This window comes from Amblyomma mixtum, chromosome 2 (assembly GCF_055824585.1).
Source record: "Amblyomma mixtum isolate Tamu chromosome 2, ASM5582458v1, whole genome shotgun sequence".
NCBI classification, from domain to species: domain Eukaryota; kingdom Metazoa; phylum Arthropoda; class Arachnida; order Ixodida; family Ixodidae; genus Amblyomma; species Amblyomma mixtum.
This window is the reverse complement of record NC_143013.1, coordinates 182,425,797-182,443,564: the sequence shown is the minus strand read 5'-3', so window position 1 is coordinate 182,443,564 and position 17,768 is coordinate 182,425,797. Positions and strand designations below refer to the sequence as shown.

The window sequence follows — 17,768 nt, the reverse complement described above, 5'->3', positions numbered from 1 at the left end:
GAATGTACGCTAACTTTCAACTGCTGTGCATGCTGAAATAAAGTCTTTTTCGGTAGACGGCGAAATGCACGAAAAAAAAAAACGAAGCGGGCTACTGCGCCTTATTATGCTACGTACCTCGGCCTTACAGAGAGCAAGTCGCGGTCATTTCGGAGCTTTCATGCTTGTCGGTCGCACTACTTGACGGAAAGCAGAGCCGAGATTTACCATGCCTTCACTCTCTTCACGTCGACTCGTCTAAGCCCGAGCGAGTTCGTGGAATAAGGGGCTAGTTGACAGAAATCCAATCTGAAAGAAGGACCCAGGACGTACCCCCTTGTGGAGTCCAGTCTTGCCCTCGGCCGCGTGTTTTTTCTATGTACTCTTTCACAACCGGCGAACTGCTTGACAGGGTGCTGAGAACACCGGCGACAACAAGTCTGGAAGCACGTGCAGAGAGGAGGAGAAGGAAAGCGGGAGGGAGGGATGGCGATAGCGACCATGGTGCCACCTCTCTGCTGCTAAAGTATAGGGTTACAGAGCGGCGGCGCCAAGGACCCGCCACGCCGGATCCAGTTTTCTTCCCGGAACGCGGTTGTCGCTCGCCGATAGAGCGGTAATCAGGCGAGACAACGGAAGAGGAGCGCCACCCGTCGGAGCTGGCCGCAACCTTCCAGCATGTGTTTCTCTTTTTTCCGGTCCAAAGAGCCTGCTGTTTCCTCCGCCTTTGACGTTAGTGTTAACGCAATGCTTCCGAATTCGTTACTGCCAAAGATAACACTCCTGATAGCCTTCACCAGCGGCAGAGTCGTCCGGTCTCAAGGAACGGGTGAGCGCTTTTTACTCTTCTTTTCAAAGCCAGGAGAGTATTGCACAATGCACTGTCTCGGGCCTGGACCCGTGGATGTTTCTTGTGTAGGCATGGCTTATACTTCAGTGTTCTGACCATGACAAGGAATGCTTGGAATGGGTTAGGTGCGATATGTTTAAACGCTTCTGTTAGGCCCCGAAATTATAACCTACGAGAGAAAGTAGAAAGGTACGCATTCGCGTCAGGCCAATCGGTGAGTTCAAGTTACTCCTCCCTGAAGCTTTCGCGGGTAGACTTACACTTAGTTAAAGCAGAAGAACAGCTCTTACTCTATCACTTTTTTATTTACTCGTCATTTCATCGTTAATATTATGGAAAGCTCCGGCACCTGCATTAAAACACTTGCTTGCATATTTGGTCTTATGAATTCAAATTTTCAAACATCACAGTTTTCATTTATACATTGGTTTTGCTTCCTTCTACGCTAAGGTACGCGTTTAGGCATTTGATCTTTCTTAATGACTGGAAAGCACCTGCTGACGCTCAGTGCTTTTAGTTGTGTTGCTACGGTTCTTTCTTGTGGTTTTCCAAGCTACTAGGACATCAAGAACTGTACTCCTCTTACGTGCAACGAATATGTGAACATGTAGGCGCACTTTTCCTGTATACTGTTTCTGATTTGTAGCAAATTTGTTGTCGAATATGGGCACTGCAGTACGACTGATCTTTACGGGTAATTATAAAAATTATAAAAGAAATTGCGCATATGCACGTATACTTTGCATACATAAACATCTAACACTTCGCTGCCCTGAAAGCTCAACGGTAATGACTGAAATGTCTGTGAAACGACTTACAGTACCGTAGCATTAATCGTTTACGATCAAAGACACTGAGTAAGGCGGTATTGCAAAAATAAGAAATAAAAATTTCTTGAGGAATGTTGTTCGTGCCAGTCTGTCGACATGAAAATAATTTACCCTGGAATGTGTTAAAATTCTTTTCAACTGTTAGCTGCCTCTACAGAACGAGAGACGGCTTTTATAAGATGTCTATACATAGAGCTTAACGCGGGGAAGGTGGTTGTTTCGAGGGAATCAGCTGTAGGAGCAATGAACGCTGTGCATATATTCAGAAAAAAGAGCCTCCACTTATAATAAGCGCACTTCACGTGAACTTACACGCAGCAAGTGGGAAGCTAAACACAAAATTTCCTCCGTGTTTCTTGCTTTCTTTCTATGCAAATTGGACAGTAAACGAAAATAACTTCATGGCAGACTACAGAAAGAATTTTGTTGTAATGATTTTACGACGTCAGCTCGATTTTTAGGTAAAACCAATGATAAAAGAGTAAATTTCTGGCGAAGCTTATTCCTTCTGATGAATAAATACAAGATGTCTCGGCTCCACTACTACCGGCTGTCCTCAATCGTGCGTTGGGCGATTTTGCATCGTGAACATTTTAGTGCAAAAACACTACTTCACGAGGTCCAGCTGGCTTCGAGTTTGCTTGAAACCGGACTCCTCCGCGCTGCACATTGCACAACGCCGTCTTCACCGTCTTTAATCTGTGGAAAGAGCAAAATATTGCCACGTATCATTGTAGCGTCCGTTCGTTCGCACAAGGCCGCAGAAAAGGGGTGTTATCATTTTTGTTCGTGACGCGAGAAGCGACCGGTCTAACCTCGATTGTTCACAGCCATGAACAGCTGCATCTACGTGTTTCCACATTACTCTAGATGATCTCGGCCTGTTATCTCGAACTTTCCTTGCCGGCTTTAAATTGAACGATGCCGCGAACAGTGGGCATTCGTAGTTCGACGATTGACGCGCACGCTTGTTGCTTACGCCGCCACCTAGTGATTCAGTTCTTTTGCGGGCGCAAGTCAGCCCAAATAAAGAGCTTCGTTTGCAAGCCTTTCTAGTGTCTTCCTGACCGCTGGACTGCCGTCACTACAACGTGACAATATCATGCAAAGCAAAGCAGGGGGGTCCAAGAGTAAATCTTGTTAACTATAATACTGGTTAACTCAATTGTAATCCCCACCTTTTCTTTTATTGCAGGTACACGAAAGGTTGCAGATACGAATACTTCGTAGCTGGCCGATAGTGAAAACAAAGGCACTTAATAATTCAGAAAACGGTTCTCTGCTATTTTGATGTGGAACAAAGAATTCTGCCCCCTCCCCCACCCTCCCCCATGCATTACAAACCGAGACTGTGAGACCATTCATAGTACTGTACCACACACACAAGGAAACTTCACACTCTAGCGGTGGATTTCTCTCTCACATGCAAGATGTCGCTGTGCTAGACTTCCAACTCGTATTAGATACATAACGGCGCATTGCATAGCGAATAGTGAGTTGGATAGTGAGTGTTCATGCGTGCACTGAACAGCGCCAAGGTTTCGGTTGTACGCACCGCAGGGGAGAGAGGGGGATGAATTATTTGTATCAGGCTACCAGCAAAACAGAATAACGTTAATGAATTTGATACAAACAACGTGGCTATTGAACCAGCAACGTAGGAATATTTCATCTGAAACAGGACTATATTCTTTAACATTGTAGCATCCACAGGTCACGAAGACAACGATGAAGGGCAGGAGAACGAGATACCAAGTCGGCAAAAGAATAAACAACATGAAGCCAATGTCAGGAGAATCACGGGAGCGTTAGGGAATTGTAGGCTGTGATATATTTGTCGATGCTCGTAGCGTGTCCCACCAGGCATCGGATCCAGGATCACCGCCGCATTGCCGAAGGAGGAAGGAAACGTGGGCCGGAGACGGGGAGTAGGGGAAGTGAAGGAAAGAAACTGTATTTACATTGTTACATGATTATTTACATTATTTACATAGAGCGGAACTGAGAATGGCTCTCAGTGGAAGGGGAACGTCTTCGTCAACCGTAGTCGACTGGAGCTAGCAGGCTTCTCTCGGCCACACTCACGGCCGAGTTAACTATCGTTCGGTTTCCCCAGATCCCTGGCTGGGGAATAATGGTCGACGAGCACTGTCCAATCGGATGGACCGAAGGGGACGTTCTTGTTACCACCCACGGCTGGGCAGGTGCGAGCTTTTCCACTCTCTCGCCGCTGGGTCGATGAGAGGGGGAGAGGCCGACTCATCCAGCCCTGCGGGAAAGGAATCTCCCGAAGTCTTCCAGCAGGTGAATGAACTTGCTTCCCCGCCGATTGCCCAGAACGCGAGTCGGGGACACAGAGTTCTTCAATTATCCGCCAGCGTGACCGGCGCCGGCACGTCGCCTCGGCTGTGGTCGCTCGGACAATACCTCCGGCGCGTCCCCGGCCTTCGCCGCTATAGTGGTCACCTCCGCTCAAGGAATTTCGCTGGGGTTACTGCTGACAATGGCCCTCGACATTCCTGTTACACTAATCCGCTGAGGCTCGGAGGGGCATTCCAAGCATCCCACTTCCCATGGTCGTCGCGAGGTTGTCGGCCTTGTTGATTGTTCACGGTAGCTGCTTGATCGGGCCCACGTGGTCCGAAGTACGGTCACAACAGCTGCCATAAATAAGGCATGCAGCGCGTGAGCTCACTTAATCATCAAAAGTTTATTACCTGAATGTTCCATACTAGAAAACAGTTAACTAGCTCACAAGACTGCACAATGCACCTGCTGTTGGAAGACAGCCACCATTAGCTTCACTAATCCGCTAAATCTGTCCATATAGGCTTTGCTGAACTCCCTGTAAATTGTAACGCTTTATTGAAATCTCCATTTGTTTTCTCCATTGCTGAATACAGGTAGTCAATGCGGCACACCTGAGATTGTTGTTGATCCAACAAGGGTGAGGACGACGGCCGTACCTGAAGACGCAGACCACGGCGTTTGGCCCTGGGTGGCAGCTCTCCACCTGAACGCGCCCTCGGAGAGCCACTTCTGCGACGGCGTACTCATCAGCGACAGGCATATACTCACGGCAGCACACTGCATAGAGTGAGCGGCTTTGACAGTGAACGGCTTAGGCAAGAAAAAAACTAAGTGTGTTTGCATTGGCTGTAATTTCTACTTCCGTGGCGCAATTTTTGAAATGTTATTTTCGTTTAATTTTTTGGGGGTGCACTAAGAGCAACGCTCTTCTGTAAGTAAGCGAAGGCCTGTCTCTCAATAAAGGTATCTAGAGGGATAATACCAATGGCAGTATAATACTACATTACACCGCTGCAGTAATTGCGATGTTTGCATGGTAACTGAGCTAATGTTTTTTTACATGGTATTGACGTGGCGAGCATCAACTGCACATTTCTTTTAATAAATGAATTCGCAAGCCACTATTTACGCGCCCTGGGGCATTCAAAGTCTTGTAGCAATATGGCTACGGAGGAAGAAGGCGTGATCGAACGAGAACCGGCGTATTCAGCACGGTACACCCGATGGCGCGGGTTTCATACACTCTTCAGAGGGGAGGAAAAGCTTAGAGTGCGAACTGCTCCTAGGAAGACTGCATCAAATTCAACGAGCATGCGAATGCGAAAACTGTGTAGTTTCCTGATGTAGCAGATTCACCGAGTTAAAGTGAACACCCATAAATCGCGGCCTACATGCATATCAAACGTGTTGTAACTTCTGCAGCTCACAAAAGTACTTGGGCTAGCTACATCCACAATGTCTGCACATACTCTCAGATGCTGTCCTATATTCTCGACGCTAGAAGCTGAGCCTGTATTGTGCTCAGCGCACAGCTTTTTTGTTAGCTCATGGATAAATACAGCCGCCGCAGCCATTCTCCTAAGCTGTGGTGTCCATGATAACTCGCGTATTTAGTTCAGCATGCACCGTTTTATCGGATGTTAAAGGGGTGGAGACACTAAATTTTGAGGCTATAAAAAGCCTGCTATGGGATCCTCGGTACGCGACGGCACTCAGCCAGACGCTGGACACAACAAACGTTTAAAAAATATTTTAATTTGGTTCCAAAGATTGCCTAGCTGCTCAAGATCTAGACCCATCGCTAGCGCGATCAACGCTGACGTCACTACGCTGGTAGAGTAACTGATGTTTCAGTGACGTCATACCAAAATACAGTGACCTTCGATGAGCGAGGCACAGCCGCAGCCATGAGGCACGAGTGACTAGCCACGTGTGCGCAGTTGACGCACCAGCGAGCCGTATTTTCTGCGAACAGCCACTCGCTCGGTTAGTTTTTTCAACTTATTGCCGAGCTTGCTGGCATTTTGTAAAGCTTGCTGGCATTTTGTAAAGAGCTTCACATCCTCGCGCGAACCCGCGAAAGCGATATTAGCGTGCGATCGTGCGATCAAAAAAAAAGTCGATGTTCTCATTGGAATCAGATTCGTCAAAATCCGTGCTGCTGGGACTGACCATGCCGTGGTTTGTTTTCATGCGCTCGTCGGCACGTGTGTGAGAAAGCACACTATGCAGCAGTAGGTGCGTCACCACTTTAAGGGCCCTCGTGAGCAGGCAAAGTAAATGAGAACCCTAGACAGCGACTTCATTGTCCAACTCAGCGTTCAGAAACCCAAACCGAAAATCGTTGACCTAAAAATGAGATATTAAATTATTCACTTTGAATATATGAATCTTCTCGTGTGTATCATGCTTCCTGGAGCAATAAGAACCGTTTGAAACAAAGAATGCGCCAAACACAAATTTGATGTCTCGACCTTTTAAGAAATTCGTCGCATGCAAATGTATACAGATGGTAAGAAACAGCCATTTTGGCGTATGAGGACAGCTTCTGGGGTAGAAAAATACCAGCGTCGGCAGATATCAGAAAGCATGTGGATAGTGTTAACTAGTTGGACGGTTAACTGATTTCTCATGATTAAGTTTTTAACTATCACCGTTCAATATCTGATTGCAGTTGGAGAGTTTGCGTTTTAACAACCTGCGCACCCCAAATGAAGCCTTTATGGAAGTTAGCGCTAGTCTACTGTTTTATTGTATTGTCTTCTGTGTCCAGGTTTGTTTGCTAACAGATTGTGATAACCGGACGCACTTAAATAATCAAAGCGTCTATCACTGATGAACGTATAGAGCGGAAACAAACCCGCACATAGAAGACGAAACACAACGTAAGAGCTGCGATGTCTGTGTGTCTGAGTTGCACGTGTTTGTTAGCGCGCTAATCGTTCGTCATTAAGGACTAACAGGAACACGAAATGATTTTTAAAAATTCGATCACTGATTATGGAATATGTTTATACAATATAAAAGAGCAGAAAAACAGAGATTTTGTTTTCTTATTTTGTCCCGTATTAAGAAGCCCTAACCAAATCGATGCTTCCAATTGGCTCTTGCTTTACAGCGCCAAGCTGTCGAGCGAGGTGCGCGTCCATCTTGGTTCGCACTTCACCAACATAAGGCTTCCAGGCGAGCAGGTCATCGAGGCGTCGGAGATATGCGTGCACAAGCGCTTTCGCAGCGGACAGGAAATGGTGCGTGTCGGAAATATACCTTTGCCTACAACGCTGCAGCGAAGCCATAAATGGGGAGTCGCAATGGGCACAGCAGTGCTGAACTCGGTTCATTCCTCTTTATGACTGCGATTTCTAATGTGCCTTCAAATGGTTCAGTATTGCAATCGTAGCGCTATTCAGAAATACCTGTACGTTTGCACGGTTATAAATACTGCGATGTGTAATGGCCATCTGCATAAGAATTGCATCACAGTATTTATTCTTCAGTTTAACAGTTGTATTTTTATTATGATGCGTTTTATGCCATTCTTTCGAAGAGTGTACGTTGGACGCCAAAATGAAATTTGGTTTTAGGCCTTTTCAAAGGTTTCTGTGCTTATAGCCTGTCACTTTTATTGCGAAAGCAATACTACTTTCACTTTCAGCTCCTCGCGTGGCGAGACCGCGGTAGCCACCATTGACCTTTAGCTTGACCTCTGCTATGACGTCATACCATCTGCCGCAAAAACCAGGGGCCCAACTTGTGCCGTCGCGAGGCGAAGCCGCGCTTGGTAGCTGCTGCCTAACTCTTGCGCCCGCCGCGCGCGGCGCGCATAGCGGTGTGACATCACAGTTGCAAGAGGAGGGCTCCAACTTGTGCCGTCGCGAGACGAGGCCGCGCGTGGTGGCTGCTGCCTAACTCCTGCGCCCGCCGCGAGCGGCGCGCCTAGGGTGTGACGTCACAGCTGCAAGAGCAGGGCTCCAACTTGTGCCGTCGCGAGGCGAGGCCCGCGCTTGGTAGCTGCTACCTAACTCCTGCTCCAGCCGCGCGCGGGGCGCCTAGCGGATTGGATTTGATTGGATTGATTGGATTGGATTGGATTGGATTGAATTGAATTGAATTGAATTGCATTGCATTGCATTGCATTGCATTGGATAGGATAGGATACGATAGGACTGGACTGGATTGGGTTGGGTTGGATTGGATTGGATTGGATTTGATTGAATTGGATTGGATTGCATTGAACAAAATCGATGCATCACCACAAGTCTGACAACATGCACCACCATCAGGTACACTACCAGCTAAACCATGGCGTAGCTAAGGATATTGCTTTGGCAATTACCGGGCTTAACCAAGCTAAGCCACAGCCAATTTTTTTTCTATATAAAAGCCGTTCAGATCCAAATGTTTCCTGTTTTGTAATTGTATATGAAGTTCTCTGTGACGAACAATGACTTCTAAAGCAATGTATTTCAACAAACTGGAAGTATCCTCTTTTAAATTGTCTAGTTAGTTCCAGCACTAACCAACATGTTCCAGGGTGCAGGAAGCCATGTTTCTTATGATGAAAGCGTCATTAGTCGCAGCTCGCAGGCACTGCGGGAGACTCGCTTTATTATTATTACTTTATTCCTTCCGCCACTGGTGCCCGTTCCGATAGGTCAGGAAGGTCGGTTAAGCTGCAGTTGAAATTCAAGCTGTCATTTCTTTCGGCATCACAGATTTATCGCACACCCCGAAGCACATTTTTCTTTTCACTACAGTGCGGCCGGCTGGAAATTTATTCCAGGTGGCGGAATTGCAAGATAGCCTGGTGTGAAGCGGTACAGTGCATCTCCTGCAGCCATGTAGATGTTAGAACGTGCTGGATGTGCGATACGAGATTATCTTCGTTGGATTCTCCTTGTTTACTATCAGTCTTACCCCATTCCAACTTCTTACCCCCTTTGGTACACTGTTGGGGTCTCAGTTTTAAACAGTCGGACCATGCTGCTTTGTTCCTTGCAATATTGGGCAGTTATTGGTACGTTTCTTTCTTTTCAAGAGTGTACCCGATGATAAGGAGCTACAGCTATAATGTGACATACACTCGTCCTTTGTAGCCAAGACCTGGGTCTGGGGCTGGTCGACATTTCATCGCATGCTCGAGAAGGGCTATCTCGCATTTTAGAGGGTCCTGGTGGGAGGAACATAAATATACTTTCGACGAAGCGCTACTCTCAATTGCATAATATGGGGTGACTGTGAGGTGCATTATAAGGCTATTTGTTCATCACGCATATGAATTTCAGCGGAAAGCATTCATCGGCCTTGCAGCCTAACGTCCGGTATATGCCCTTGTTTAGCTTCTCTGAAGTGACGTGAATTATTAGAGCAAATGCTTTTGCAGTGTCAACTCAATTGTAGCCCCGCACACAGTGCGATAGATGATTGTTATTGATATGTCGTCTTGTCACAATGTCTTCGCAGAAAGTCTCATCTTCGTATTTACTTTACTTTTCCAATACAGCCTTGATACTGTATTGGCCGAAGGACATAAGTGCGTGAAGAAAGGCATGGAAACTGTTACCTTCGATACAGTGACGTATGTGAGGCTTTTAGGAAAATAATCAAGTATTGGGAAAGGGGGCAACAGAAAAAGAATTGCAGGAACATTCTGCGCACGGACTACCGTCTGCTAGGTTCAGTGCAGACTACTTGTGCTCGATCCCCCAAATGTGATGATCTTGGTACAGGAATTTTTGGCACTGATATAGCCCGCGTGGACGATACGTTCACTGTGCACACAGTACTAATGTACGATCCGGGTGCTTTTTTGGCGAATTACGGAATGCCAAATTAAGTTATTCAACTGCTCACGTCGTCTATTGAAAATGAGGTAGGTCCACCTGTTTTTGAAGCAATTAAATGCACGATTGTAGAACACAACATACTTAAAAGGGTTATGTGGAAGGAGGCGGTTTCTTGAAACTACGGAGCATTCCTGAGGGTCAAAAACAGGACGTCTAAAAGGGCACACGAAGAGTTACATCTTTCATTACTTCCTATATGCATAAAAATGTGGTACTAGTTGCAGCTGCACATTTAGAGTGCCGATTCATCGTTTCTTATTTTCCCAAGTAGACAAAACTGAATTGTACGGATGTAGGAAGAGAAGCAAACATTGTCTTTAGGGTTTTAGAATTGATGTAAGACGAAATTGTTGTCTTATTATGTGGCTGTGTTTTAGTACGACATCGCGGTGATCAAGCTGAAGGAAGCCGCCAACATCAGCCGCACTGTTCAGCCCGTATGCCTGCCTGTAGCGAACGAAGAACTTCCTGACAGAGCAGAGCTCTTCGCCACCGGATGGGGAAGCAAACCTGAATGTGAGTAAGGGTAAATTCTACTAAGTGTTTCATATACATTGTATTCTGATTAAGTGCTTCATATTCATTGCGCTAAATTAATAAAAAAATTTTATGCGCCCTACTACGCGTTCATATATTAAAAACGTGAACATACGGGCTAACACTACACATTAGGTATGCAATTAAGGTTTGCTCTCTGTGTAGAGCAGTCCTGTTTGACCAAAGAAAAATTACTGCGTTTCAAACGGCATTTTTCGTGGTCTCATTTCGGTGTTCCACTTCAAGGGTGTTCCGCACGAGTTCGACGAGAAGACAAAATGTGGGCCGAAGGCAATAATACCTGTGCTACACGGGTACTTTCGAATGACATCTGAGTCGAATGGCATTCGAGACTTGGAATGGCATTCGAACTCGACGGACTCCCGCGGTGCTACACGGCACTTTCCAAACGCATTCGAAATTCTCGGCTCGTTTTCAGTGTACAACGACGACGACGGTCACACTAGTCCGACAACGGCACTATCACGGTGAACAGCATCATGTGATTATAGTGAACTATCCAGTTCACTTTAATATTGTAGTGGGACAAGTTTTTTGGCTAAACGACACCGACGAATCCGATCGGCGGACGGTCAGCCTTCATATGCCCTCGGGAGTTCGGCGGCTGAGCGAAAACACGCTGATGAGGGGACAGTGCGAATACATGCGCGCTTATACATTATTCGTATTGGAAATAAGCGAAACGAACGGCTATATTTCACATGTGCACACTTGGACACTCGATAGCGATAACCACTTGCCAAATTAATTTCAGTCGACGACGACTCCGTTCCCTTCAGCGACGACTAGGCCTAGCGAATCCGCAGGGTTGGATCGGTGATTGCGGTGGTTGTGAAGAATGAATTCACAAGTTTTAGCGAATGTAAATGGTCAACGAGTGTAGTTTTGACAACAGGGACATGAAATCAACTATTGCTTACATCGCAGGACGCGCATACGATGAACGGGAAGCGGCGGTGTTACACGAGCTGCCGAGCAGTGCTTTACGGCCAGCAGCAGTCGTCGCCGTCGCTAGCTTGTAACTAACAAGTTAGGCCATTTCAGTTAACGCGAACGGTCACCAAACATACTTCTGGATAAAGTAGCTTAAAATAAAGTACTGGGCATGTTGGAGGAAGCCGGGAAAATTAGCGAGAAGCGCCGATCATCCGATGTCAACAACCCGGCTGTCAAGTGTTTCTCAGGCGAGCGATCGTGTCGGCGCTTCCCACAGATTGTCGCACTGCGTAAACAAGCACGCGTACAACCGGTACAGAAGAGAAGAGATTATTTAATAGAACTAAAGCGCATATTTCGTTTTGTGTCTTGCAAACGAGCACAAGCTGTTCATACGAAGCGATGTAAACCAATGTAAACAGCAGTATACCTGCAGTCGTCCTCATCGGCGCACTCCTGGGGAAATTTCATGCTCACGCGGTAAATGTTCATTGGTGTACTATTATCTGCAAGCACTCACCTAACGGAACACGAACTATTTGCTAAACAAACAGCAGAAAAAAGCGAGTAGCGGGTATCGAAATGAACAGCCACAGAGCCGAAAGCAGTCGCGCGGCGGTGGGCGGGGCGAAGAGACGGCGGCGGCGACGGCTATTGGTTGGTTCGGGCTGTGTTCGCGTTTCGAAGGCATTCCAAAATCTGGAATGTCTCCGCGGAGCTCCTTCGACTGGAAAGTCATTCCAACCGAATGCCGTTCAAAAACGTCGTGTAGCAGCGCACGTTTGGCATTCGAGTCGAATGACGTTCGGTTGGAAGGCATTCGAAACGCCCGTGTAGCAGGGGTATAAGCGTTTGTGAAGTCATACTCCTGTGCCTATTCTGCACGTACTATGTCAGTATAAAGACATGAAAAAGGCTCACCGAAGCTTGCTACGCTTAATTTAGCCTCTTTTCACAAGCAGCAAGCTCATGAAAGAACGCTGAAAGGGAAGGAGTTCACTGACTTTTACAGAATTTTTTTGTTTATCACAATTGAAAGCACTTTTTTCAACCACACAAATAACTGAGAGGGGGAGGGGGACACTGAGAGACCAACACAAAAATTTTAAACGAATTTTTTTTTTTCACGTTTGGTGCTGTCCCTTTGTAATGTAGACGGCCTGTGCAAAACATCACACTAGATACACGAAATAAAGTTAGTACAGTGAGTCTAGGCAACTGTATGTACACGACGACTGCCACGTCACCTATGCGGCATGCAATGGCAACAATGAACGGATCATTAACCGAGATGCACAGGATTTATTAAAACCACAGTTGAAAGCAACAAGACAGTCTTACAAAAGCTATTAACGAAATAATGCAACTGATAGCTATAACAAATTCCATCAATGGCGTCTTGCTGCGAGCACCTTTGCTGACAGCGCCGCCCCAAATATAGCAGACTTGTCCGTCGGGTTATTTATTTTTCGAAAACGTTTCAAAATGATGATGAAACAAAAATAATCAATAAAAGGGCAATTTATTGAAAGAGAGATAAGTAGGATCCTTTGAATTAATACGAAGAAGAATAACTATCTCTACAACACTGCGGCATAGTTATCATATGCAGTATATTCATTCCAAGCGTGTGCCATCTTACCCGTAACGAGGAAATAGAACTTAATGCTGTGATCCATTTATACCGGACTTTGCCAACTTAAGATGTAAATTCCTGCCTATGCGATGAGTTCTCCGCTCGCTCTCGCCATAATGGGGTGTGTTCTACCAAGATATCCCAGTTATATATATATATGTCTCTCATCGGAACTGCTGTCGCCTTCACGATATTTGAAAGCACAACTCATCTTGAATGTCGCGAACTTGCACAAAAAGATCAAGGCAGCAGAATGAGACAATGGCCAAGTTGGTACTTCAAAGCAACATAGTCCAGCCTGAAACCCGAAAAACTCAGCGGCTATTTTATCATACTATTTCCTGTGTTAGTATCTCGTAATAATTGATGTCCCATAAGTAAAAAACTCCATCGCGCGAAGCAGTGAATTTATTAAGTAGGATAACAAACCTGCAAATCTTCTTTGTGCGGCGTGATGCAAGAAAACGCGTATTCTCTTCAGGAGATAACGGTGAAAAGATCACATGCTTGCTGCCGATGTTGAAATGGTTTTGTTGATGAAAGCTATCAACCCAAAGTAAATTTAGGAATTAAACTTCCACGCAGGTGCAAACTGTTCCCGGGCTAAAACATTAAAACAAATGACGACCAAGTCGATTGCCAACAGCCGCTGCTTGGATTACTTCAACAAAACGGCAGACCCATCCATACTGTGCGCCAAAGTGAGGGAGGTGCCTTCTCTTTTCGTAAGTGCTTGCAGTACTCCCTCCTCCCGCGTAATCATTAAGAATATTTGCTCTACGCACGCATTTGCAAAGTGCACAAGCCAAGGCCACATTATAAAGATCTCTGCCGAACTAAACTGTGGCAATGTATTTTGACAGAAAAGGTCTATTGAGTGGTAAACAGACAGCGAGGTATTGATATCGGTAAATTGTATACAGACCGTTGTAGAGCTGCAAATAACAAAGTAATGTAAACTCTCGCTCACATGCATTGGTCGCCTCCTCTTTACGCTCGCAAAAATTGTGGCATGATCATTGGTAATATACTTCTAGTCATATTTTTATTATGTACTAAAGTTTAAATCATATTCAAGTGGAGCAAGTTTGCTGGCCCGAGGCGTTTTATCAGCAAGTCTTTTCTTCAGTTCACTGATGTAGGCTTTCTTCTTGAACTTCGGGTTCTTAAAGACATTATTAAACTGAGCTGACAGTAAGTGGCCTGAGGTGACATGCCTGTGAAAAGAATTGAAACATATGCAAGAATGATACAAAAGTGAACGGACAAAGTGTGAGATATTGTAAATTCTTAAGGTTTTGGGTCTACTTCATTTCAGGGCGATACTGGAAGCCCGATAGTGGGTTACTGCGCACCGTTTTACTGGGTGGTCTACGGAGTTGTGTCCGACGGTCCACGCCGCGACGGCTTCGAGCATTTGCCTCTCATCGCCACCAAGGTGTCGCACTACACCGAGAATTTCATCCACCCTTACATGAACGCCAGGGGCCGTTCGCAGGTTCAAAGGATATGTGCTTCTCGACGCTGAAGTGCACGTCGCTGTTGCTTTCAACCAGCGAGGTCCAGGGACCGGGCAGAGATTACAGGGCAAACGCCGGCATCTTAGCAGGAACTCTGGTAACCAAGGAGTTGAGTTGTCAGCGCTCTTACCATGCTCAACTTCCTGACCTGCCGGCGTGACCTGGCGCACCAAGCTGGTTTTAGAAGATATATAAGAAGTGAGTTTAGTATTAGCACGCTCACTACTGCGCACCACGAAATCAGTTACCTCTTGTATGCCCTTACACAAGAGGAAGAGAGACAGGCGCGTTGATTGAAATGATTATCTCAGGGAAGGATTTTCTCCGATTAAATGCCATAAAGTCGAACTTGTGAAGCTTTGAGTTATTTACTAGACATGGAATAGGCTTATGTACAAGATGAAGCAACCAAGTGTGAATTGCCGGCACGTAAAAGAGTTGTTATATTGCAGGGATTTCTATATAGGCTTGTCAATCGCATCTCAAAAGTCATCGGTAATTCTCGTCTTCATTCCTTATGTAATCCAGTTCATCGCGCGTTCTTGAAGAGAAAAAGAGCAGACGCGTACGTAAAGTGGGTGGTGAATTTACAGAACATTTGCACACCTTACTTTGTTCAGCTAACATTTGAAAAAAATCAAGCACTAGCAATGTTTTGCCCCTAGCGGTAAGGAAAAACTTTTTCGGCGCTATACTGTTCTAACAGTAACGGAGTTTGGTACTCGTGTAATGTGTCACAAATGGTTACTGAATTATGGTCATAGCAAGGAGGAGTAGGATAAAAGATGTACGGGCAGCACTGGACTTGCAAACAGTGCCGACGGTGGCTCATGCCCACCGCCACCTACAAAAAAGAACGGAGCATCTCAAAGAAGCGAATACGTTGTTCGTGCATCCTATCTTGAATATGTCAGACGAAAAATTCCCTTAGCCGGAGTTCAGGCACCCATTTTGATTACGAGAGAGTAATATGCGAAACTGGTTCAAGTAAACTGAGTAGATGCGCTGCATATCCCACTGTGCTTGTGATATAGGGTGTAAAAAGGAGAACGAGCAGGCAACTGGTGAATATAAATTTTCCTTCACCTCAAGATCATGCATTTTAATGAAGCATTAAACATAACAGGTCATTAACAATATTACCCATGCATTTCGAAGCATATTTACGGACCGTTTTCTCAGGAACTGTTGCACATAGCCCATTAGGGATCGGTTCATTATATTACCTATTTTGTCGTCGTTTTAGTTACGCAGAAGTGTGTTTGTAGCAGATATTAACAGGTTTCCATTTTGGGTATAACGAGGTCGTTTTTATGACATTTTTTTAATAAAGCTCATTTTCAAAAACAAAAACTGGAGTCAGGTGTCTGCCATTTAGCTTCAGCAATGGTTTACCTTCAGCAACAGCTATAATACGTGAAGCGTTAGTATACATAGATTACCACATGTTATTCGCATGCAACCGGCTAGTAATTTATAATTTATAAACAAATTCCTTGCTCATGTTTCTTCGGTTTCAACAGTCGAATGGCGGTTGTGATGTCAAAGTTGCCCGTAGGCCATGCGAGAAATATAAAACGTGCGATATAATCGCTCCTTTCCTGTTTCAATTCACAAGAACGCTTACCCCAGCCTCCCTCAATAGCTGGAATAGCAAGAACTGGAGAAACAGAGATCAAATTGTAGTTTTTTTGTGCTCCACGTGACCTAAACGCAACTTTTAGGTGAGAGAGTTGTTGAAACCGAAACCAAAATAGCATGAAAGGAAAATTCGATTATATATTATTTATTGGTCATAGGCCAAGAGCACTTGGAGATCCATGTGTACTAACGCATCAGTGCAGATATAAAAAATGACACTTAAATTAGCCGCCTCCGCTTTTTAAGGGGGCCAAATATTTATATGTGAGAATAAGAGCGCAACTTCGGCAATGAGGGAGGATAAAGCTTTCATAAAGTTTCTGAAAATTAAGAAGTCCACGGCTTATGGGAGAAGAAATAAATGATAGATGCATATCCTTAGTCCTGCTTTCACTAATGGTAGAGAAAGTTTGGTCAGCTAATTCTTGACAATCACTAAGTGAAGAACGGGGGGAAAACCTCAGGTTGCTTGCCAACGTTTCGACACAAGGACTTGTCTTCGTCTGAGCAAAACGTTCATCATTGGCGGGATTTAAATACAGAACATGGGAAGGGGTGCAGGCAACGGTACTACCTACTCCCCCCCGCCCCCCCCCCCCTCCGTCACACCCCTCCCACGACAACCAAAAAGAAACCATGAAGCCCCTCTTTATATAAGCATACTGTATGCAATGCAACTTCAGATACTTGGTTGGTTGCCCGTTTCGTGGTCGGAATGTGGTAGCAGTGAATGAACAGAATACCATTGTTGCTGGAGCTCCCCGGTATGCGGGTAGCGGGTCAGTTTTTAGATTAACTATGCTCTAGGCTACTTGGAAGTATATCTGTTATGCCTTTCATTACTACGTCAGTACTTTCTGCTCGTAAGTTACGAAATCCAATGACTCTCAGTCAGGAATAAAACCAAGCTAGCAAGCTACTGCTTTTAAATTTTACCACCAAACTATTGGTGGCTGCTTAGACTGAGCAACCGGCTGTTGCGAGATCTTAAACATCTGGAAGCTGGCTCTTAACACAGCATCTGCTGAAATCACTATGTCACCTTCTCTGCATGCCTGTTTTCCAGCTAAAATGAACCAAACGTCTCATCCCCAATTAATATTCTCCCATTCTTCATGCAAAAGAAAAGAGGTACGTGACCCTTATTACGAAACCTCCGAATGGTGCCCACGTAAGGAGGATGGCACGGAGACCTCTGTTAAAAAAACACAGCAGTTAATACCATCGTCACCTATCCTGAAAAAAATGTAGACTTGGAAATGAAAGAGAGGTATGTTTGCCTGGTACCTTGCTTCTTGCGGTCTCTGGCAGCAAGTGACGTCCGTCAGAAGACAAGGTGCCCCTGCCTCATTTCTTTTGCACAGAAATATATACTATCTAAGGAAAGACATTTTGCTGCTTTAATTAGAATACAAGTCTGTTAGTAAAGCTGTCTCCTGAACCTAGAACTCGTTTCCGGAATAAAGATTGTAATTTTGAGGCACGGCGGTACGCAAGCCACCGCAGCGCGTACTTGAGAACCCTACTATGAAACCTCAGTTCAGTCTAACATAGTGCAAGAATTCTGCAGATACCGTGATTAGAGGGAGTCAAGCAAAGCAATCCTACACCGAAACATATTTCAGAAAAATCTCTCACTGCACAATGCCGTGAGGAAGTATG

The 17,768-nt window shown here is 45.4% G+C and overlaps 1 protein-coding gene across 1 annotated transcript; it reads left to right on the top strand.

The window, feature by feature from the left end:
• The first annotated feature begins 436 nt into the window (after positions 1–436).
• On the top strand, positions 437–16,055 carry LOC149361763 (chymotrypsinogen B-like). The gene is made up of 6 exons (XM_089572796.1): positions 437–808; positions 4,563–4,755; positions 7,088–7,217; positions 10,193–10,331; positions 13,531–13,670; positions 14,264–16,055. Exons 1-6 carry the CDS (start codon positions 658–660, stop codon positions 14,471–14,473), a joined length of 963 nt encoding a protein of 320 aa, XP_089428922.1. The 5' UTR covers positions 437–657; the 3' UTR covers positions 14,474–16,055.
• The last annotated feature ends 1,713 nt before the right edge of the window (positions 16,056–17,768 follow it).